The 25,294-nt window shown below is 28.8% G+C and overlaps 1 protein-coding gene and 1 long non-coding RNA gene across 2 annotated transcripts; both read right to left on the reverse strand.

Annotated features, from left to right (window-relative positions):
• Window positions 1-12,084: 12,084 nt before the first annotated feature.
• Window positions 12,085-17,954, reverse strand: LOC132804420 (uncharacterized). Its single transcript, XR_009639555.1, has 2 exons — window positions 16,987-17,954; window positions 12,085-16,760 (listed from the first exon to the last, which is right to left on the reverse strand). It is a non-coding gene; the product is annotated as an uncharacterized LOC132804420 (long non-coding RNA).
• Window positions 17,955-23,846: 5,892 nt separating this feature from the next.
• LOC125423956 (UPF0481 protein At3g47200-like) lies at window positions 23,847-24,545 on the reverse strand. The gene has a single exon (XM_048479969.2). It carries the CDS (start codon window positions 24,543-24,545, stop codon window positions 23,847-23,849), a length of 699 nt encoding a protein of 232 aa, XP_048335926.2.
• Window positions 24,546-25,294: the final 749 nt, after the last annotated feature.

The following is a 25,294-nucleotide window of genomic DNA, read 5'->3' on the forward strand; positions in this document are numbered from 1 at the left end:
ATATATTCTATTGTATGCTGTGGATTTTATGAAGTATTAAAAAGTTATAAAAGATTATTATAGACTTTTAGAGACTATCATTTTAAAAGATTTGATAAAATTTCCTTTTCATGTTAATAAATATTTTCTTAAAAGAACAGGGAAAAAAAAAAAGTTACGAGAGAAACCTTCTATTAGTGATCTTGGGTGTTCATTTTTCCTGTTTATATCAAGAGATGTTAAGCGCTTGTTTTGTTTGTTTTTCATTTTGAGTTTCTTTTTATTTAAAAAAAAAAACTCTTACTTTAACTGAGAAGGATTTTTCTTAAATTTAAAAAAAGAAAAAAAAAAGTGAGAAGAATTAACATGCTATTAAAATGATAAATTATGCATTATTGTTTAATTAAAAATTGAAGAATAAAAAATATGTAAACTTAAACAAAATTGAACATAACTTCAATATATTTTCAAATTTTTATTTTTATTATTCTTATTTTTGAACTATCATGGAAAAAATAATATAAATCCTACAACAAACCAAAAATAATTTTGTTACAAAAGAAGCTTCGTTTTTAGTTTTTCGAAAGATACCAAACAGGGCTCTTTAAAAATCAAGGCACATGGATCGCGTACTGGATGTCATTAGCTGTCTCATCATTTGTTAACTCCACGTGTATAGGATCTCAGTTCGAAAGTTAATTCCCCCCAAAAAGTTTGTCGTTTGGCAATTGGCACTACGTCCAACACAAGGTCGTCACATATCTTTCATATTATATCGCTGCCTTTTTCATTTTTATTTATTTATCTTTTTGATGAAAATCGTCCAACATTTTTCAATGGTGGTATGTATTGTTAAATTTTTTTAACCATATTAAGAATATAAAAAATCATTTAAAAAAAATAATAAACAAACAAAAACAAACTCTTCGACCGTGGCGGATTCAGAAAATTTAACGAGAGGGGACACAATTAAATTTTTTAATAAATTAAATTATAATTATTGATAATAAAATTAAAAATTACTTATTCTTGATCAAGTAAATAATTAATAATTTATATTTTCTATTCAACTATTAAAGTATAGTAATATAAAATAATAAAATAGTTATAATATAAATAATACTTAAAAAATTAAATATTTTACATGTAATAAACTCAAAAACTATTTAGAAATTTTTTTTTTTTTTGTTATGTACAAAACTAGTTTGAATGATTGAAGATATTCATAAAAGAAATAGTGAAAGATATTTTTAGATTTTTTTTTCTCAAAGAAAAAAATTTGTAGGCTTACATGTAAATTCTAAAAGTATTTTTACATTGTTTAATAAAATTTTTAGGGTTGGATTAGACAAATTTATTACACAAACAAGAAAAAATTAATTAAAACAAGAAAATATATGAATGCTAAATAGAAAACCATAAACTAGGGGGGGGGGGGGTCCAATTAGAGGAAAACAATTTAGTAAAAGTGTTTATAAAAAAATTTCAATATTGATGAAAATATCAAAAATTCAAAATATAAAAATTTCCATCTAAATATCAAAAGGTATCAAATATCGATAAAGATTTACAAAAAAAAAGTGATTAAAATTTATTTTAAAAACTAAAAATTTTGTTGAAATTTTAGTATTAGTTTATTTGAACAATCAATTATTAAATTGATTATAAAAATTACAAAAATATTAAATAGATACTACATTTCTCTTAATCAATTTAATTTATTATAAGCGGTAGCAATTATAAACAAACTATTATCGATAAAAATATGCAAGAGAAAAAATATATTTGGTAAATTATTTATTAATTAAGATAAAACAATTATTACAATTACATTATATTTTATAAATATTATCTCAATACTCACAGAACTTTTAGATAATTGAAAATTCTTAGTAATTTTCTCGTTCTCATTTTGATATGTGAAATATAAAAAATAATTATTAAAAGATATATCTCCTTAATAATTTTGATGTAATTATTAATATGTCAACCATAAGGATCTTCTATTAAATATAGTTGTCTTTGGTGTTTAGTATAATATATTATATCATCTTTTTATTTTTATTTGCTTAATGTTATTAATTTAAATGCAATCAATATCAATTTTACATAATATGTATTTCTATATTATTATTTTATTTTATTATTTCATTCTTATATAATCAATTATTAATTTGTAATTATAAAATTATAATGAATCTATCATATACAAAATGTATAGCAAGTATATATATATATATATATATATATTTTATCAATGAATAGAACTTATTAACGTTATTGAATTTGATTAACTTCATTTTATTTATATCATTAAATATTTAAAAAAAATTAAAAGGTTAAAAAAATCAGTAAAGTTAATTTGGTAAAATAATTTACTAAATATCAATAATATATTTGAATTTTTATAAAAAAAATTTAAAAATTTGTAGATATTTGTAATGAATATTCATTAGAATTCTAAGATTATAAATTAATAGTTGACTATAAAAATGGAAAATAATAACATTAAAATATAATATTATGTAGAATTGACATTAATAGTATTTAAGCTTATAGCATCAAGCAAATAAAAATAAAAAGATAATACAATATATTTTACTAAACATCAAGGGCGATCATGTTTGATACAAAATCCTCATAGTTGGCATATTAAAAATTACCTAAAAAATTATCAAAGAGATATATCTTTTAATAATTATTTTTCATGTTTCACATATCGAAATGAGAATGAGAAAGATACCAATAATTTTCAACCACTTAACAATTCTATATAGTATTGAAATGACATTTATGAAATAAAATGAAACTTTAATAATTATTTTATCTTAATTAATAAACAATTTTATCAAATATATATATATATATTTGCTTATTTTTATTAATAATAGTTTATTTATGATCATTACCATTTATTATAAATCAATTGATTAAAAAAAATATAATATCCATTTAATCGCTTAGCAATTTTTATAATTAATTTGATAATTAATTGATTAAATAAGTTAACCTTAAAGTTTTAACAAAAAATTTTATTTTTTAAAATAAATTTTGACCCTAAAGTTTCAACAAAAAAATTTATTTTTTAAAATAAAATTTCATTAATTTTTATCATTTTTATGAGTTCTTTTCGATATTCGATCTTTTTCAATATTTTCATGAATATTTTAAACTCTCAATATTTCTATCGATATTAAATTTTTAAATCTTAACAGTTTGGATGATAGCAAAGAAAAAAGACCACATTTGAAAAATGTCAATCTTTTTTGAAAAGTGAAAAGATTGCATTTCCTAGGTTCAGATGATTTTCAATTCCCATCAAACGGCTAGGACCCATACATTAAATTCGAGAGATGAAGAGATAAGGTTAGATGTAGGTTTGAAAGTAATTGTGATAGAGGAAGTGATATGGTTAGATGTAGGTTTGAAAGTAATTATAATAGAGAAAGTGATAAGGTTAGATGTAGACAAGATTTTAAAAATCAAAATTTTCGTTGAACGAAAATTTAAGTCTAAAATAGAACTAGAAAGAATTTTTACAATATCCATTGAATTTCCTAAAATTTCACTGATATTGTCATAGAAATTCCATCACAATATCCATTTTAAATCATTAATAATTTGATTAAAAAACTTATAATGTTTATCGAAATTTCAAAAATTTTCATGTAAGTTTCTCAAATTTCCATGGAAATTTTGAAAATATATATGAAATTTTTTAAAAACATTTTTATCAAAAAGATTTATAAATATTATAGATGTTTAGAAAAAAATTTTATCAAATTAATTTTAGTGTTTTTTTTATACCTTTTAATTGACTTTTAAGTATTTAACGATATAAATAAAATAAAGTATATTAAATTGAATAAACTTGATAAATTCTATTAATTGATAAAGTATAGATATACTAGCTATACGTTTTGTATGAAATGGATTTATTAGAATTGTATGATTACAAGCTAATAGTTGAATAATATAAGAATGAAAAATGATAATTTGAATATATAATGTTATGTAGAATTGTTGTTGATAGTATTTAAAATGATAACATTAAATAAATAAATAAAACAAAATAATGAATACATTATACTAAACATCAAGGACAACCATACTTAATACAAAATCCTCATGATTGGCATATTAATAATTACATAAAAATTATTAAGGAAATATAACGTTTAAAAATCACTTTTATATTTTATATTTTTAAATGAGAATGAGAAAAAAATCAGTAATTTTCAACCATTTAAAAATTCTATATAATATTGAGATTACATTTATAAAATATAATGTTACTGTAATAATTATTTTATCTTAATTAATAATTTTTTTCATCAAATATATATATTTTTGCATATTTTTATTAATAATAATTTATTTAAGATCATTACCATTTATTATAAATCAATTGATTAAAAAAATAATATCTATTTAATATTTTAGCAATATTTATAATTAATTTGAGAATTAATTGATTAAATAAGTTAATCCTAAAGTTTCAACAAAAATGTTCATTTTTTAACTAAATTTTAATTAATTTTTATCATTTTTATAAGTTTTTATCGATATTTGATATTTTTCAATATTTTCATGGATATTTTAAACCCTCAATATTTATATTGATATCAAAATTTTGCACAGTAGCAAAGAAAAAAGACCACATTTAAAAAATGACCACATTTAAAAAATGCCAATCTTTTTTGAAAAGTGAAAAGATTGCATTTTCTACGTTTAGATGATTTTCGATTCCCATCAAACGGCTAGGACCCATATATTAAATTCGAGAGACGAAAAGATAGGTTTGAAATTAATTGTGATAGAGGAAGTGATAAGGTTAGATGTAGGTTTGAAAGTAATTGTGATAGAGGAAGTGAAAGGGGCTAGATGTAGACAAGGTTTTAAAATCAAAATTTCACTAAAATTTTGACGGTTGAAAGAAAATTTAAGTTTCATTTAGAAATGGAAATAATTTTCATAATATCCAATGAAATTTTTAAAATTTCGTTGATATTTTCGTAGAAATTTCCGTTAAAATATCAACATCAAATCATTAACAATTTGGTTAAAAAATTAATAATTTTATCGAAATTTCAAAAATTTTCATATAAGTTTTTGAAATTTCCATGGAAATTTTGAAAATATCTATGAAAATTTTTTATCAAAAATATTTATAAATATTATAGATGTTTAGAAAATTTTTTTTTATCAAATTAACTTTAGTGATATTTTTTTTACACCTTTTAATTGTTTTTTTAAATATTTATTGATATAAATAAAATAGAGTGAATTGAATTGAATAACCTTGATAAATTTTATTCATTGATAAAGTATATATACACTTGCCATACATTTTATGTGAAATAGATTAGAATTCCATGATTATAAGTAAATAGTTGACTATAAAAATGGAAAATAATAATATGAAAATACAATACTATGTAGAATTGACATTAATAGTCTTTAAATTTAAAACATCAAGCAAATAAAAATAAAAAGATAATGCAATATATCATACTAAACATCAAGGGCAATCATATTTGATACAAGATCCTCATAGTAGGCATATTAACAATTACCTATAAATTATCAAGGAGATATATCTTTTATTAATTACTTTTTATATTTCACATTTTTAAATGAGAACGAGGAAGAGACCATTAGTATTTAACCACTTAAGAATTCTATATAATATTGAGATGACATTTATGAAATATAATGTAACTTTAACAATTATTTTATCTTAATTAATAAACAATTTTATCATATATATATATATATATATTTGCATATTTTTATTAATAATAGTTTATTCATGATCATTACCGTTTATTATAAATCAATTGATTAAAAGAAATATAAAATCTATTTAATAGCTTGGCAATTTTTATAATTAATTTGATAATTAATTGATTAAATAAGTTAATCCTAAAGTTTTAACAAAAAAATTTATTTTTTAAATAAATTTTCATTAATTTTTATCTTTTTTTGAATTTTTGTTGATATATATTTGTCAATATTTTCATGAATATTTTAAACCCTCAATATTTTTATAGATATCAAAATTTTAAATCTTAATAGTTTGGACCTTAGCAAAGGAAAAAGACCACATTTGAAAAATGTCAATCTGTTTTGAAAAATGAAAAGATTGCGTTTTCTAAGTTTAGATGATTTACAATTCCCATAAAATGGCTAGGACCCATACATTAAATTCAAGAGATGAAGAGATTAGGGTAGATGTAGGTTTGAAAGTAAATGTGATAGAGGAAGTGATGTCGTTAGATGTAGGTTTGAAAGTAATTGTAATAGAGGAAGCGATAAGGTTAGATGTAGGCAAGGTTTTGAAAATTGAAATTTTTGTTGAAATTTGGTTGAAAGAAAATTTAAGTCTCAAATAGTATTGAAAGGAATTTTACAATATCCATTGAAATTTTTAAAATTTTGCTGATATTGTTGTAGAAATTTCTATCATAATATCCATATCAAATCATTAATAACTTGGTTAAATAACGTATAATTTTTTTCAAAATTTTGAAAATTTTTATGAAAGTTTTTGAAAATTCCATGGAAAATTTGAAAATATCTATGAAATTTTTTAAAAATATTTTGATAAAAAAGATTTATAAATATTATAGATGTTTAGAATTTTTTATATGAAATTAATTTTAGTGATTTTTTTTTACACCTTTTAATTGACTTTTAAAATTTAATGATATAAATAAAATAGAGTGAATTGAATTGAATAACCTTGATAAATTCTATTTCATTGATGAAGTATATATATACTTGCTATACATTTTGTATGAAATGGATTCATTAGAATACTATGATTACAAGTTAATATTTGGCTATATAAAAATGGAAAATAATAATATGAGTATATAATGTTATGTAGAATTAGTATTGATAGTATTTAAAATAATAACATTAAGTAAATAAAAATAAAAAGATAATAAATATATTATATTAAACATAAAAAATAATCACATTTAATACAAGATCCCCATGATTAGCATATTAATAATTACATAAAAATTATTAAAAAAATATATATTTAAATAATTATTTTTTATATTTTACATTTTTAAATGACAACAAGGAAGAGACCATTAATTTTCAAGTACTTAAGAATTCTATATAGTAGTGAGATGACATTTATGAAATATAATGTAACTTTAATAATTATTTTATCTTAATTAATAAATAATTTTATCATATATATATATATATTTGCATATTTTTATTAATAATAATTTATTTATGATCATTACCGTTTATTATAAATTAATTGATTAAAAGAAATATAATATCTATTTACTAGCTCGAGAATTTTTATAATTAATTGATTAAACAAGTTAATCCTAAAGTTTCAATAAAAATTTTTGTTTTTAAATAAATTTTATTTAATTTTTATCATTTTTTAGAGTTTTTATCGATATTTGATATTTTTCAATATTTTCATAAAAAAATTTTAAACTCTCAATATTTCTATCGATATCAAAATTTTAAATCTTGGTAGTTTGGACAGTAGTAAAGAAAAAAGACCACGTTTGAAAAATGTCAATCTTTTTTGAAAAGTGAAAAGATTGCATTTTCTAGGTTTAGATGATTTTCAATTCCGATAAAATGGCTAGGACCCATACATTAACTTCAAGAGACGAAGAGATAAGGTTAGATGTAGGTTTGAAAGTAAATGTGATAGAGGAAGTGATATTGTTAGATGTAGATTTGAAGGTAATTGTATTAAAGGAAGTGATAAGGTTAGATGTAGACAAGGTTTTGAAAATTGAAATTTTTGTTGAAATTTCAATGAAATTTCGATGGTTGAAAGAAAATTTAAGTCTCAAATGTAACTGAAATTTTTTTTTATAACATCCATTGAAATTTTTAAAATTTCACTGATATTGTCGTAAAAATTTCTATCACTATATCCATATCAAATCATTAACAATTTGATTAAAAAACGTATAATTTTTATGAAAATTTTGAAAATTTTCATGTAAGTTTCCAAAATTTCTATGGAAATTTCGAAAATATATATGAAATTTTTTAAAAACATTTTTATCGAAAGCATTTATAAATATTATAGATGTTTAGATTTTTTTTTTATCAAATTAATTTTAGTGCTTTTTTTTTTTACACCTTTTAATTGACTTTTAAAATTTAATGATATAAATAAAATAGAATAAATTGAATTGAATAACCTTGATAAATTCTATTTATTGATGAAATATATATATATATATATATATATATATTTGCTATACATTTTATATGAAATAGATTCATTAGAATCCTATGATTACAAGTTATAGTTAGCTATATAAGAATGAAAAATAATAAGATGAATATATAATATTATGTAGAATTGGTGTTGATAGTATTTAACATAATAAATTAAGTAAATAAAAATAAAAAGATAATAAATATATTATACTAAATATTAAGGACAACCACATTTAATACAAGATCTTCATGATTAGCATATTAACAATTACATAAAAATTATTAAGAAAATATATATTTTAATAATTACTTTTTATATTTTACATTTTTAAATGAGAACGAGGAAGAGATTATTAGTTTTTAACCACTTAAGAATTCTATATAGTATTGAGATGACGTTTATGAAATATAATGTAACTTTAACAATTAGTTTATCTTAATTAATAAATAATTTTATCAAATATCTATATATATATATTTCCATATTTTTATTAATAATAATTTATTTATTATCATTACCGTTTATTATAAATCAATTGATTAAAAGAAATATAGTATCTATTTAATAGCTGGTAATTTTTATAATTAATTTGATAATTAATTGATTAAATACATTAATCCTAAAGTTTCAACAAAAATTTTTATTTTTTAAATAAATTTTCATTAATTTTTATCGTTTTTAAAATTTTTATCAATATTTGATATTTTTCAATATTTTCATGAATATTTATAACCTTCAATATTTCTATCGATATTAAATTTTACTACAATTTGATTCTACAAATTTCAGCACTTCAAATAAATGACAGGGAACCAATGCAATAATTAAGGAAATATATCCCATGGTATACAGAGCATCATAAGATACAATTAAGTACGAAAGTTTTACAACAAAGTAGAAACAAAATTACATAATAAAAAATGAAGGAAAGAAGACTTCTCGGAGTTCCGAAAACGATCAAACTGTCGAGCTCGTCCTGATCGAACAATGTCTACCACCTGAGTCTAAGGGAATGAAATTTGAAAACATGAGATGCTACTCATCTCAGTCTACTAACTACTAATAATCAAGTAATTTAATAATAAGAAAATGAATAAATAATTATTAAATAAATAAATACATGAATGGTTTAGTAATAATAGTTGAAAATAATTTTTCTCTCAAAACCCTCAAGGTCACTGAGTTGGAAATGTTCTCTTTTTAAAACGTTTTCACAAAATCCGATGTTTTATGCCCAAGATTCAGAAGAATAATTAACCAAATAATTTAAAAATAAAACACAATAAATTAAGAATTCAAAATTAGAATGAGAGTAATAATAGAAATGAAAATGTCGTGTGTAACAATCCTAAAAGAATAATAACATATCATCAACAGATAATATAAAGATATCAATGATAATCATATTAAAATAATTCAGAAAATAATCAATTAATTAGAACAACTCAACTAATTGCACAATTAAATAAAGGAATAATTTAATCAATTAAAACACCTACTTAAATTAAATGTTAAGAATATAATAAAATGAAGGAAAATATAATATATTAGAATGGATTTCAAAACACCAAAACAATTTGAATAATAATTTCGTAAAAACATTTTTATAAAAATTGCGTAACCTTTAAATTTAAATAATTAATGAAACACTATTAAACACATTTTATTAAAAATCAGGTCATGAAAACCATTTGATGCACACACTATATACCAGTGGCGCCAAAGCTACTCAGCGTGACGAGGTACCGCCAGACAGGAGGTTAAAGAGAGAAACCGGCATACGGTCGCGTGGCGTCCCACCGCGCCGCTGTTAACAGGCATCCTGGCCATGGAGGGGGGTGGCTACGGCCGATATCAACTTGCCGACCCTCGGTTCGATGGCAACCACAGAACAACCCATAAATCACCTGCGTGCTACTCACATCCACTTGCGCGCTAATCAATCCATGTGCGCACTAATCATATCCACATATACAGAATACCAGTACGTGTGTGGTGCATCTAAAAATTTTAAAATCCATATAGTTTCAAATCCCAAAAAAAAAAACTTCCTCCGGGTTTATTCCATTCAATTAAACCTGTAATTTTTCCCACAATTCTTTTATAAACCATTGTCGTAAATTCATCGCATACTTTCCATCAATTTCAAATTCATCCACGAATGTAATAATAATTAAAAATAAATATTACTTAAATTCTTCAAAATTCAAATATAATTGGATCTCACAATTCATCAATGGATAATACATTCTTATTAAACATAAATAATTTCACAATTTATTTCAACCACAATTTAAATAAAATTAAATCCACAATTTCATAAAATAAAATTCCCATAATTTACCAAAATCAAATTATACTTTAATGCACAAATATACTATAATTTTATTCAATTATGGCATCAAAATCCCAAATATAATTCATAATTAATTTATACATGAATATAATTTCCAAACACATATTCAACATAAAATATATAAAATTTATCAACCTAAAATAGTTTTGAAGGTGGGTCACTCACCTCAAGCACGTGTATCAATCGATATCCTCCGCAGGATCAACTCCACTACGCACACGTGCACTGAATCGAAGCTTGTGAAATGAGGATTACGAATCTGGCCTTACTTCCCGGAGATCGGACTCGAGGTGGCTGGAATCTCGCTGGAAAGCTCTCGGATTTTAGACCTCCGATTCTCACAATCCATTAAGAATTGAGGAAAATGGACACTGGATTTGGGTTCAGAGGGTCGGAATTAGTGGGAAAGGATGGGCGGTGCAGCTGGAAACTCGCCGGAAAGTTGATTTCTCGGTAAGCTGCCGCGGTCACCGGAACCCATCACCGCTAGCGGTGCGTTCGATGGCCACTGACCATGATTTTTGGTAGGAAGGTAGATCTGGGAATGGGTGACTCAACAGGACCGGTGGTGAGGCAAACGGAGGCCGGAATAGGGAGAAATCTGGGTTTGAAGAAATCGTCATCGTCGCCTGAAAAAGTCTCGATCCTGGCATGTCGGCAGTCAGTTGGCCGTGATTTTTGGCTAGCTAGCTGTTTTTCAGGTGGGCGTCAAGGTGGGGTGGCCTGTGTACTGTTCTGGTGGCCGAAAATGGGTGAACGGCGGTTGGCCAGTTGGGTTTCTCTCTCTAGCTCTCTCTCTCTCTCTCTCTCTCCTCCCCTCTTTCTCTCCCCTTCCCCGGCTCACGTGTTTTGGCAAAAATAAAAGCCACCCGTGGGTGACATTGTTCACTCATGGGATTGGCTTAAAATGCAACACGTGGCACACACTATTCACTCAAGTCAAAATATATTAAAATATTACGGTATTTGGAAAACTTTGCATGTCCATAACTTTTTAACCAGATATCCAATTTAAGCGTGTCGCTAGTCTATGAACTTGTATCAACAAGTACTTTACAATCATACAAAAGTCAAAAAAAAAATTCTACAACCATAAAAAGTCAACTCCTGACACCTTTGGACAGTTTGGATTTCGACTTATTTTGCCCATAACTTTTAAACGGTAACTCCGATTCGGATGTGCTACTAGTCTATGAACTCAGGGCATCATGTACTTCGCTACGGTATCACGGTCAACTAGAAATTTCACCCGGAACAAAAAGTCAAATTTTTGACCCACTCGGTCAACGGTCAAAGTCGGTCAACGTGCAAGAATTCCGATGTAGTTTGGAACGGGGTGTTACATTAACAGAGTGGGCCGAGGCTTAAATTTAATTGAGAGGAAGAGAAAAGGCTAAAAGTAAAGGTACATGCATGTTAATTAAAGTTCTCTCATTCTATTGAAACAGATTGGATACTAGTGTATATATAAAGCTTCAAGAGGCAGTGAAATGAGATTACAACCGTCATATTTACCCAAAAGATATAATAAGCCTAAGCCCATGTTTTACACAATCTTTTACACATGTCAATTTTCTATGCTTTTAAGTAAACAACTTAACTTCATTTCATTAATTGCAATATAGGTGTCGGCATCATTTCTTCAATATTAAGGAGACACCACCTCAACCGACTTTGCCAAATTACAAATTATATTAGTATTATTATTATTATTTTACTTTTTAACAGATCCTAAAGATTTTCAATCACTGAATATTTGGAAATATGTTGGCAATCTTCAAGACTAATATGAAATATCCAAATATCCAACGCCAGAAGAAATGGATTCCTCATCTATTCCTACACTATTCCCAAATCATTTATAACATTATTTAAAAGTATGCTATACGACAGGATCTCTTCAGAAAACAAACTTATCCTGCATTTATCATGCATTTGTTTGTTTTTCACCATTTGAATTACCATTTTACACCTAATCCTAGCTGATCAACGAACCTATTCAAACCGACCTTATAACTCTAATTCTCCTTATTATGCTCATCAATAAACCTAAGATTATCCTTAAAGATCTCGAAACGCTTCTCTTTCTCTCCCAAGGCATTGTAAGCCTTGGCGTGCTTAACAAGCCATGACTTATACATAACTCTCATCTCCTTCTAGGTCCTTTTAGAGGAAGAAGAAGGAACCGACATTCCATGTTTCCAATCGTAGTCTATAATGGACATATCTTCGGCAAAAGACAAACCCACATAGCTAAATAGCTGAAAATAGAGAGCGAACAAAGATCAAGAAAAGTTAGCCATGTTTAAACAAGAAAAAAAAAGAAGGAAAAAAGGTGGGGTTGTTAGTGTATTTGTATGGGGATGTATATATATATATATATAGAGAGAGAGAGAGAGCGAAAAGGAAAGAAGTTTATGTTGGATAATATACAAAAACGTACTTAAAATTGGAGACTTGGGTGAAATATAAATAGTGGACTCGAGACAATACAATTGAGAGGAAGAGAATTAAAGCTCTCTCTTTCTACAAAATAGGATCAAGTTTTACAACAAGCCTATATGCATATATATAGAGGAGAAGAGGCGGTGGAATTCAAATTGAAATTGAATTCTTCTAAGATAGAGTTCAAACTGAACTTGACTTCTTCTAAATGGTAGAGTTCAAATTAAATTTGTCCTCTCTTCCACTTAGTTAACAAAAGTGGCTTAATGGATAAGGCCAATGATGCTTCCTTACTTAAATTATCCTCTCATCCTTTTACAAATACTTTGCCATGAAATTACAAATTATTATTTTACTTTTTTCACACTGTAAAGTCCCACATCGATTGGAAAGGAGAACGAAGCATGGCTTATAAGCGTGTGGATACCTTTCCCTTGTAGACGTGTTTTAAACCCTTGAGGGCTGGGTTGTAAAAGGATTCTCCAGGCCTAAAGAGGACAATATCTGCATGCGGGTGGTCTGGGCTGGGCTGTTACAAATGGTATCAGAGCCAGTACCTGGGTCGGTGTGCCAGCGAGGACACTGGGCCCCAAGGGGGGAGGATTATGAAGTCCCACATCAGTTGGAAAGGGGAACGAAGTATGGCTTATAAGCGTGTGGATACCTTTCCCTTGTAGACGCATTTTAAACCTTTGAGGGCTGGGTTGTAAGAGGATTCCCCAGGCCCAAAGAGGACAATATCTGCATGCGGGTGGTCTGGGCTGGGCTGTTACAAACACCCACTCTTAATTTGTAATTTTGGCAAAGCTCTTGAAGTCTTTTAGCTTCTCTGTTGTTGTTGGCTTTGTAAAAATGTCTGCCAATTGCTCAAATGTGTTGACAAACTCAAGTTTAACTTCTTCTTCTTTGACCAAATATCTGATGAAGTGATGTCGAATTTCTATGTGCTTTGTCCTGCTGTGGAACACTAGACTTTTTGTCATAGCTATTGCTGACATATTATCGCATCTGATAATTGTTGGAGCAGTTTCTTCATGTTGCATATCTGATAAAATTCTTTTGAGCCATACTGCTTCACTTACTACGTCTGTGGCATATACATATTCTACTTCTGCTGAAGATAATGCCATGGTCTTTTGCTTCTTTGATGACCAAGAAATTGGTTTTGTACCCATGCACTATCCGTATATCCAATGAGATTGTTATCTACTTTTTTGGCATACTTAATTCCAAGCTTTTTGGTACCCTGTAGATAGCGAAGGATTCTCTTTGCTGCAGCATGGTGATTTTTACTTGGCTCATGCATGAACCTAGAAACATAACTAACAACAAAGACAATATCTGGTCTGGTATTTGTTAGATAAATGAGGCATCCAACTAAACTTCTGTAGTTTTTTGCATCAACTTTCTCTACATCATCATCCTTATGCAACTTTTCATTTAATGCCATTGGTGTAGATACCGGTTTACAATTGTCCATATGAAACCGTTTGAGAAGATCATTTAAATATTTTTCTTAAGAAATAAATATTTCTCCTTTTGCTTGTTGAACTTGGATGCCAAGAAAATATTTCATCGAGCCAAGATCTGTCATCTCATATTCTTTCATCGTTGCACTTTTAAATTCTTCTCCATTTTTGGATTAGTATCAGTATAAATTAAATCATCGATATGCAAGCAGACAATGAGAATATCTTGCGTACCTTCTTTTTTGACATATAAAGAAGGTTCACTTGGACTTCGTTGAAATCTATTTTGTCTGAAGTATGAATCAATTTTGCTATTCCAAGCTCGTGGTGCTTGCTTTAGTCCATATAGCGCCTACTTTAGTCCATATAGTGCCTTTTTTAATCGTAAAACTTTGTTTTCTTTTTTTTTAATGGTGTAACACAAAGGTTGTTCCACGTATACTTCCTCTTTGAGTTCTCCATTAAGGAAAGCGGATTTGACATCCAGTTGATAAATAGGTACCTCCATTTGAGCAGCTAATGAGAGAACTATTCTAATAGTTTCCATTCGAGCAAATGGTGTGAATGTCTCATTGAAGTCAATTCCTGGCTGTTGCGAATAGCCTTTGGCAACTAGCCGTGCTCTGTACTTCTGAATTGTTCCATCTTCTTTGTACTTGGTTTTGTAGATCCATTTGAGTCCAATAACATCTTTTCCATCAGGTATATCGACCAGTTCCCACGTATCATTCTTTTCAATTGTTGCAATTTCTTCATCCCGTGCTTTAATCCAAATATCTTCTTTTATTGCTTCTTCAAAATTTTGAGGCTCACATGCAAAAAATGCCATATTAGTAGATTCAAAGATATCTATAGGTGAGCATACCTTTCTTGGCGGTGATTCATCATTTGAAGATATATCCATTCTTTGGATTGGGTTTGGAGATTCTTGCCGACTTATGCTTGGACCAGGGTCTTGACTTGGTTGAGAATCTGACTTATCTTGAGTAGGAATTTTTTCAAATATTTTTGGTCCTTTTTTGGGAGTGCTTTCCCAATTCGACGCTATTCATTTGTCAAAGATAACATCTCTAGAAATTATCAGCCTAGTTGTTTTTGGATTGTATAGCCGGTAACCTTTTGACTCACTGCTGTATCCAAGGAATATATATTTCTCTCCTTTTTCATCAAATTTTTCTCTGTATTGTAAGGACACATGTGCATAAGCTATGCACCCAAATACTTTTAAAAGTTGTACATGGGGCTTTTGTTTGTGCCACGCTTCATATGGAGTCTTGTTCATGATAGCTTTTGTTAGAGATCTTTTCAAGATGTAGACGGCAGTGTTGACAGCTTCTGCCTAGTAGTCATTTGGAAGGCTTTCTCCTTTAGCATGCTTCTAGCCATTTATGCAATTGTTCTATTTTTGCGCTCCACTACACCATTTTGCTGCTGGGTGTGCCAAAAAATGAGCTGTCTTTGAACTCGATTTTTCTTGCAGTACTCCATAAATGGTTTAGACATGAATTCTCCACTACGATCTGTTCGGAGTGTCTTCAGCGCCTTTCTGAATTGCTTTTCTATAAGCACCTTGAATTCTTGGAATACTGAAAAAGCTTCTGACTTTTCTTTCAGAAAATATCCACATCATTCAGGTATAATCATCAACAAACAGAAGGAAATACCTTCTTCCATTCAGAGATGGAGTTTGAGTTGGTCCAAAATATCAGAATGTACCAACTCTAATGATGCTTTTGCTCTCCAGGTATTTTTGAGAAATGGCAATTTATGCATTTTTCCATATATGCATCCCTCACAGACTTTATCTATGTGGGCAATAGGAGGTAGGCTTAAAACCATATTTTTGTCTTTTAATAATTTTAGGCCATTATAATTTAAATGCCCATCTCATAGATGCCATAAATATGACTCATCCAATTTTTGACTTTGAAATGCTAGTTTTTCATCATGTGGCATAATAAGAGGAAAAACATTATTTTGATTCATTTTTATTTTTGCCATTGTGATATTTTTATTTTTATAGATTATTGTGCTTTCATCTCCATCAAAAATTACAGAATAATTCTTTCGAAGTAACTGGCCAACACTTAAGAGATTTGATGTCAAGCCAGGAACATAAAGCACATCATGGATGAGTTTAGCGTTACCTCCTTTTGAGTTTACTGCAATTACTCATTTTCCTTTGACTTCATGTGACTTTCCATCTCCAAGCTTTACTTCAGATAAATTTTTTTTATCTATCTTCTCAAAGAGTTGTGGATCACCTGTCATATGACTACTGCATCCACTATCCAAATACCATGTATGTTTTGATTCTTGTTTAACAGACATGCATGAATAAAATACTTGACTATCTTCAACCTTTTCAAAATAGTTAATTCTTTCTTGCATGTCTTTATACTAACAATCTCTTTGTGAATGATTAGAAATTTTGCACTTTGTGCATTTAAAACAACAATCTTTTGACTCATGCCCAGGTTTTTTGCAAATAATGTAATAAGGTTTAAAATTACCCGGGAAATTTCTTTGCTCATAATTTTTTCTTCCTCCTCTACCTCGGCCTTGATTACCATGTCCTCTACTGACGGAACCTCCTCTTCTTGTTGAGTTGCTTGTTGAGGTTGCAGAATTCCTTTCTGTGATGTTGCAATTTGATTTGAATGCTTGCTCCACAGGTTGGTTAGAAAACCTGCTCATTCTTTTTTCATGTGCTTTGAGAGAGCCAAATAATTAATCTAAAGAGTATATTTTCAAATCTTTGGACTCTTCTATAGCTACAACAATATGCTCAAATTTTGCTGGCAAACATTTTAATATATTTTCTACAAGTTTTTTATCAGCAATAGTATCGCCATAACTTTTAATTTGGTTAATAATCGTAGACACTCTAGAAGAAAATTCTTGGATATTTTCATTTTCTTTCATTGCTAAATTATCAAATTCTCTCCAAAGAGTTTGAACTTTAATGGAGATTCCTCCAAATTGTTGTTTCAGAATTTCCCATGCAGCTTGAGATTTTGTTACATTTGATATTCAAGGGAAGATACTTTTGCTTACCCCTTGCTGAATGAAAGAAGTGCTTGAGCATCTCTTTGGATGTTTTGCTTGTACTCCTTCTTTGTTGCTTCCGTCCACGACTGCAATTGCTTGGGACTGCAAGCTCATCATAACCTTCTTCAATTATATTCCACAAATCTTGTGAGATAAAAAGAGTTTTCATTTGGATGCACCAAAAATCATAACTCTCACCGGTAAAGAGGGGAGTTAGATTTTGGGCATAACTAAAGGTTGATTGGTTATTGGCTGCCATGGGTTCTTTATAAAGGGGTTAAACCTGGCTCTGATACTAAATTTGTTGGATAATATGCAAAAACATATTTAAAATTGGAGACTTGAATAAAATAGAAATAGCGAACCCGAGACAATACAATTGAGAGGATGAGAATTAAAGCTCTCTCTTTTTACCAAATGGGATAAAAATGGGATCAATTTTTACAACAAGCCTATATGCATATATATAGAGGAGAAGAGGCGGTGGAATTCAAATTGAAATTTAATTCTTCTAAGATAGAGTTCAAATTGAACTTGACTTTTCCTAAATGGTAGAGTTCAAATTGAGTTTGTCCTCTTTTCCACTTAGTCAACAAAATGGCTTAATGGATAAGGCCAATGATGCTTCCTTGTTTAAGTCATCCTCTCATCCTGTTACAAATACTTCATCATGAAATTACAAATTATTATTTTACCTTTTTAACAGTTTGATGGAGACAGAGAAGAAGGGGAACAGGATGTGTTGGTGAAGGGGATGATGCTATTGATAGGCTACGCATGGACTCTTCTGGTGGGAAAGAAAAATACAATAAGTACGTAACTGATTAAAGTATTACATGCTTATATAATAGATCAACAATCAGCGGACCTACCACTTCTGCTTGACCATGTGCATATAAAGAAATGAAAACATAGATATTTTGCATATACCGAGCACTAAATTATTCTAAACCTTTTGCAAACTATAAATGAATTCAATTATGCTTAATTAACAACTGAATCAATTTTTGGTAAGAAACCGCAATTATTGTAAATCGGAAAATAGGCGCAGCAAAAGCATATTCAATTCAATGTGAAAGACAATGTATTCACTAGTATTACAAACTAAAGCTATTATAGATCTTTATTCGTCCAAAAGATAACTGATAAAACTATTTGCATTTGCAGCTACACTACTTCTTCTTTATCTTCTTTTCTTATTAGTAAGAACATTAATAACTATTTGGAACAGCTAAAAAAGATAAAAGGTTCGACATTTCCCCCAGGCTCTGCACAATAGACAAAGGCAGTAATATGTGATAAATTAACTGTCCTTTCATCTTGAAGTTCTATGGTTTTTTATACCTCCTGTTGATGCCAAAATGCTTAAAGCAGTCATTGGCCTTCAAAGTTCCAACAACATTTTAGACAACGTATCTATCCTTGCATGAAGAATAATCAAAATCATCAACTTGCCATTTGAAAAGACTAGAAAACAAGCCAAAAAAAAACCTGCGAGCGGTTATCCAAAAAAAAAAAAAAAAAAAAAAACGCAATTAAAAATGTGCAGAACCCATATTTTTCATTGTTTGTAGATAAAAACAAACCATGAAAACTAATTGATTAGAAAAATTTTCTCTCGTCTAAATCATCACTAAACTACCTTAATAGAAGTATCAAGGACTCTACACATCTGTTGTTATCGAAGACAACCACAAGCGCTGGAAAAACATTCTCCAAACCATCAAGACAACATCAATAACCAAACTATCAGAACCCCAAAACAAAACAAATTATAACCAACTATAAAAAATAAATAAATAAATAAAAATCAACCCAATATTTTATTAAAAAAAAGAAAAAAAATTCACATATATCAAAACCATTGAATTGAAAAGAAAAGTACATCAAGCTGTTTCTGCGCGGCCCTGGCTCTCTCCCTGGGCCTCGTGGTGGGCCTTGACCCAGTCATCTCGATGATATCGTCTTCAATCTCTTGTTTGGAAAGCTAAATCGAGAACTTCTTATTCTTCTTCTTCTTCTCAGCAGCTCTGGTCTCACTTCCCACCCGTGAGGACTGGGCTAATTCAGGTCGCCCTTGTTGCATTGGGATCTTGTTCTCCTGCGCCGTCGACCCTCCAGTCCTCGATGGTGGGCCTCCACCGGTGGATGAGGGCTTCGCCACCATCATTACAAATTAATTTAATGTTTTTTCACTATAAGTTAGCTTTTTAGTATCTTTTGGCCCTTATCCTCTAAAATTAACAACATTTGTTGTCCCAAAAAAATAAAAAATAAAAATGTTGGACACCAAATAAATAAACAAACAAATAAACAGTTAAAAAGAAGCAATTTAAAATGTAAAAAACTTGGGCAGGATTAGACAGAGCCATTGAACACATGAGATTAGGAGGAAGAAGAATGATAGTTGTTCATCCGACTCTTGCTAAGGTCAGTTTCTCAATCCCCGATTAAGAAAATAGACGTTTACTTAATACGGGGTTGACACATTCATTCAATTTCTAAGTTTTCTTTATATATAATATATTTATCCCAAAAAAAAAAAAAGTGCATATTCAATTTCTAAGTTAAACTGATAATGTCTGATCTAGTAGATGGGTACCATCTCTTCTTGTACAGAATGTAAGGGCAAAGGAGCACATAATTTATGATGTGACATTTCGCAATATTCGTATTAAATCATTATTAACGGACAAAACTCTGACGCATACGGAGGATGGGATTTTCTGAAGCCCCCAGTGTAAATCAGAGGCAAGAACCGAAAAATGAAGTATAAAATATTTTACTGTATAATCCTAGTTAGTTGTTTCCTAAATATCTTCCTTTTTTAAATTAATCAGTAGACACTTTTTGTTTTTTTCAGATAAACAAATTTTTATTGTAAGATTTTTTAATTAAGAAACTGAATAAAACTATTGTGCTTGAATAGTTACTAATGATTGAAAATGCGGTTGGACAAATTTCAAGATTTTAAATTGGCAATTATTAGTTATTTAGAAGACATCTACTTGAAACTAACTGTGAAGAAAAATATAAAACAATACTATAAATACCTGTCCAAATATCCATAAAGTAGACACTATTAAGGTTGCCCTTGTAATGTCAAAAAAATTGTCATAATGCTCATTAAGCAGGGCTGGCTTAGGGCATAGGCCACTAAGGCCATGCCTAGGCCCCCATTTCCTTGGGGCCCCTCATCAGAAAAAAAAAAAAAAAAATCATATATATAATATATACATATATTAAATAGAATATAATTATTACTTTATTTTAAAAGTATAAAAATTTTGATTTTAATACAAATTAAATTATCTTTAATTGATTATTTGCTTTTAGGTGAGTTTTAATTGATTATTTATTACAATAATCATTTTTAATTATTTTTATTTTTAAAAAATAACATTAATTAAGTTTAATTAAATATTTTATATTCTATAATTGATTATATTTTAATAATTAAAAAAAGAGAAAAAAATATGTTAAATAGTTTTTTCATTTATACATTTTTTCTCATTTGTTTATGCATTTTTTTTCATCTTACTTATTTATTTTCATCCCTTATCATTCACTCATTTTTTATATTTATTTAATTTTGGTATTCAACCTATATCATTTGCAATTTTAATGCAAATGACTTTAAAATAAAAGATAAGCTTGTAAGCAACAATTTATTTTAATGGATTTGTATTATTCATTCTCATAATAGTTTTAATTTTAATTTTTTTTTTATGAATTCATAACTTTAATTATTTACTAATTGTTCTAATTGTTTGGAAAAAAGTAGACTTTATATCCCTTTAGTTTTTGCTTTTATATTTTTTTTATATCTTAATTTAAATAAATTAATTAGATTTATTTTGAGAATTAAAACTTAAAAAAAATTAAATTATTTTTCCTATGTATAGATTTATTATTTTTTGTTAGTGCAGCTTCAATAAAAAAAAATTTTCAAGATTGAAATTAACAAAAGCTTATTTATGTTCGATTATATCTCAAAAAAAATTAAATAATTAATAATTTTATCAATTGAAAAATATTTATTATCAAATTTTAAATATAAAAATTTAATTAGTAATTTTACAACTAAAAAGCAAAAAAAAACATATATATATATATAGATTTTACATAAAAAAATTAATTTTATAAAAAATAATATTTAATTATGATCCTAAATATTTTGTTTGGCCCAGGGCCTCAAAAATTGTTGAGACGGCCCTGTCATTAAGCTCTTAAATACCACCATAGCAGAAACTTGTTTCCACAATCTGGTCACAAAGCTTGTTGATTAAATCGGCCTCTTCGAAGCATTATGAACAACTATTTTCTCAACCGGCAACTTAAGCTGTGTAGATTAGTTGATCAAAAAATGAAATGTAATTGCAGGTATAAGTCTCAAATGGATAAACACATTGTTCCAACGCCAAAATGTTTCTCATAACGCATTCCGTGCCGTTTTCTACCTTGAATTCAGAGACTTCAAAGTTTCAAAGATTTGGACATTTTTGGAATTTTAATGTTTGGCGGAGTGTACGTGGTTGATTTTATTGTGTGTGTATATAGAGGACTCCCATTTAAATTCAACAGACAGTTCTACAATATTGGGTGGGCGTCGAGGCTCCACTTTGTGATGGGTTCTAGATAAAAACAGCTTCATTTATTTATTTTAATGGAGATGGAAATCTAAAACAAAGTTGCTGTTTTGGAATTGGTATCTTCAAAAACACCAAGTAAACCTTTTAAATAACTAAAAGGAACATCTCTTTCATGCAGCAACAAGATTTTTTTTTTCCAATCTTTTTTTATTTTTTATTTTTTAATTTTTATTTTTACCATGTGGTCATATCCTTGGTGCTTACAATGACAGAAACAACTGAGAATAAAAGCACGAAAAATGCAACAATACTGGAACTGCTAGTCCAAAGATCCTTGAAGTAAACCCGCTTAAGGATTGCCTTGGTGACGTTCCAAAATTGTCATGGTGCTCGTTAAATTGTTTGGAGATAGTTCCATAGCACAAACCCGATTCCACAATTTGGTCGCAAAGTTTGTTAACCAAATCTGCCACTGCATCGTTGCTGCCAAGCAAATTGTCAGCAATTCTCTTCTCCACCAGCAATTCCACATCTTCAGCAGTGTTAATGAGATGATCCAACAGCGAAATGTAATCGGAGATATAAGACTGAAATGGATAAACACACTGCTCCAAAGCCATGACATTTCTCATAAGGCACTCTGTATTCTATTTGGTTTAAAGATTCAGGTATTCATTTTCTTTTCTTTAGTTAGTATCTAATTAAGATGCCATGTATCCTGTTTCTTCCGCTTGATCTGTTATTAAGTGGGTATCATCCGCATATAACATGAAATCAAAATCAAAGTACTTGAAAGTCATGCACACAATTCCAATGAAATAGGATCAAAAATAGAAAGGAAATCAAATCAGGAAAGACAAGTGATTCGACTGATCGATATTGTTGGATAAATCTGGTAAGTCCTTGCAACCACTATGAGATGAGGGAAGTGGTGGATAGAGCCTTATATCGGAACTCCAAAAGGATAAGGGTTAGACCAATAATTCATACTATTGCTAGCTATTCCACCATCCATGAATTAATAGCATATGAATAGTGACCTAGAATTATTAATACCATTTTGACACTATATGGCACTTATTAATACTTGAGGAGTAGTAGAAATTTTTGTCAGGCGTGTCAATGTTATTTTTTATTGATAGGACCAAAAAAAAAAAATGTTACTTCATTTATCCTACTCAGTTTGGTTCACGATAAAAAGAAAATGCAGTGAATAAATTTCAAGATTTTAAATTGGCGATTGTTAGTCAATTAGAAGATATATCCTTGATGCTTGCAATGACTAAAACAACTGAGAACAAAAGTACAAAGAGTGCAACAATACTAGAACTACTTGTCCAAAGATCCTTTAAGTAAACACTCTTAAGAGTTGCCTTGGTAACGTTCCAAAAATTGTCATAATGCTCATTAAGCCCTTGGCATATACCACCATAGCAGAAACTTGTTTCCACAATCTGATCGCAAAGCTTGTTAATCAAATCTGCTACTGCATCGTTGCTACCAAGCAAGTTATGAACCACTTTCTTCTTAAGTAGCAATTCCACATCTTCAGCTGTGTTGATTAGTTGATCCAAAAAAGAAACATAATTGCAGATATAAGTCTCAAATGGATAAACACACTGCTCTAAAGCCATAATGTTTCTCATGACGCATTCAGTATCATCTTCTACCTTGAATTCGGGGACTTCCAGTTTCAAAGATTTCCAAGGCATACACTTATGTGTACCCTGTTATATCTTTATGTTGGCTAAGCGTTGATCCTTACGCGGCACGAAGTTCACCCCTGAACCATCTAGTTGCTTTGCAGTGTAGAGACAGCACATATTGCCAGCATGAATGGGATACGTTTGATTTGGACACAGGAATTGTCTGACCAAATCGGTGAAATGTTTGATTCTCTTGAAGTGTTGCATTTCCTTATCCAGAAGCTTTCGATGACTATAATAATCAATGAAGAAAGCACAGGTTATCTTTAGAAAGAAATTGTGCCTTTCACTTTCCTCGCGGAGTTGGGATGGATAAGGAGGGCTATTATTCATGTCCACTTCTTTACTATTTTGTGGCTTTTTTAGGAGGATGAAGTCGAAAAGTTTAGTGAAAACAAAAAAAGGGAGCTGATTTTCCAGCATTATCAAGTCCAGCTCTATAGCTTTCCTTAGCCATGGAGCTTTCAATATATAATCTTTATCATACTTTGAGATTGCATAGTTTCTCAAGAAGAGCTCAAAGATGAAGCAAGCATCTCTTAGAATCACATGTAACAACTGGTCCGGATCATTCCCAAACCCAAGTGTCCCTGCATAGCTACGCCGAATGCCTTCCCGGCGATCCCCATCTTCCATGAAATCTTTGATATCATCCACCTCAATGTGTTTACAGAAATCCCGTTTCCAGAATTGGTCGTGACACCTGGTTTTGTGGTGTTCCATGGATTTCAGTTTCAGGTTGCATAGTGAAAAGGCCCTACAGATATTAGCTGAGGAGTATAGGCTTCTTCCTGTAGCTGCCGGATCTTCCTTGGAACTCTGTGGATCCAACATGAAGAATTGAGGTTGGGTTCCAAATCCTCTGGAATGTCAATTATGATATGATGATTTTCATTAGCACAGGCCTCCTTTATTCCCATATATTTCAAATTGTCAATGTCCTTTTCCTCTTTAGAACTACAGAAGAACAAACAACAAATCAATTAGTAAGAAAAATTGAAACATATATAGTGTAATCAATTAGTAAGAAACTTTTTGATATACTATGCCTTCCTTCATAGCTTAAGGTTTTTCCTATGAAGCTTAATCACCAATTCTAAGGATCCAGTCATATATTAACCAGCCACTCCCTATAAACTACTATTCCAAACATGACCAGCTTAATTATTGAAAAGCTTAAATAATGAACCATATATATAGATATAAGTTTCTTGTGAGAAAAAAAAAAACAAAAGTTAAAAAAGAAAAAAGGAAAGAAACAAAAAAAAGTCTCCAAGAACCTTAAATGCTTCGAATATAAATGGTCTTTTGAAACCATTTTTCATTCAACCATATTGAAACATTAAAACTAATAACAAAGGGAAGAAAATCAAATTAGCATATCAACCTATGGATGGAAGCAACAAAATTCTTGAATTGGAAAAGAAAAGAAAATTTAATTATGGCAGAAAGTTAACAGGCAAACCGATGGA

This window comes from Ziziphus jujuba, chromosome 7 (genome assembly GCF_031755915.1).
Source record: "Ziziphus jujuba cultivar Dongzao chromosome 7, ASM3175591v1".
NCBI classification, from domain to species: Eukaryota; Viridiplantae; Streptophyta; class Magnoliopsida; order Rosales; family Rhamnaceae; genus Ziziphus; species Ziziphus jujuba.

Bases quoted from the DNA above. Each gene is read 5' to 3' on its own strand.
- LOC125423956 (XM_048479969.2), bottom strand. From the start codon at position 24,545: ATGGAACACCACAAAACCAGGTGTCACGACCAATTCTGGAAACGGGAT.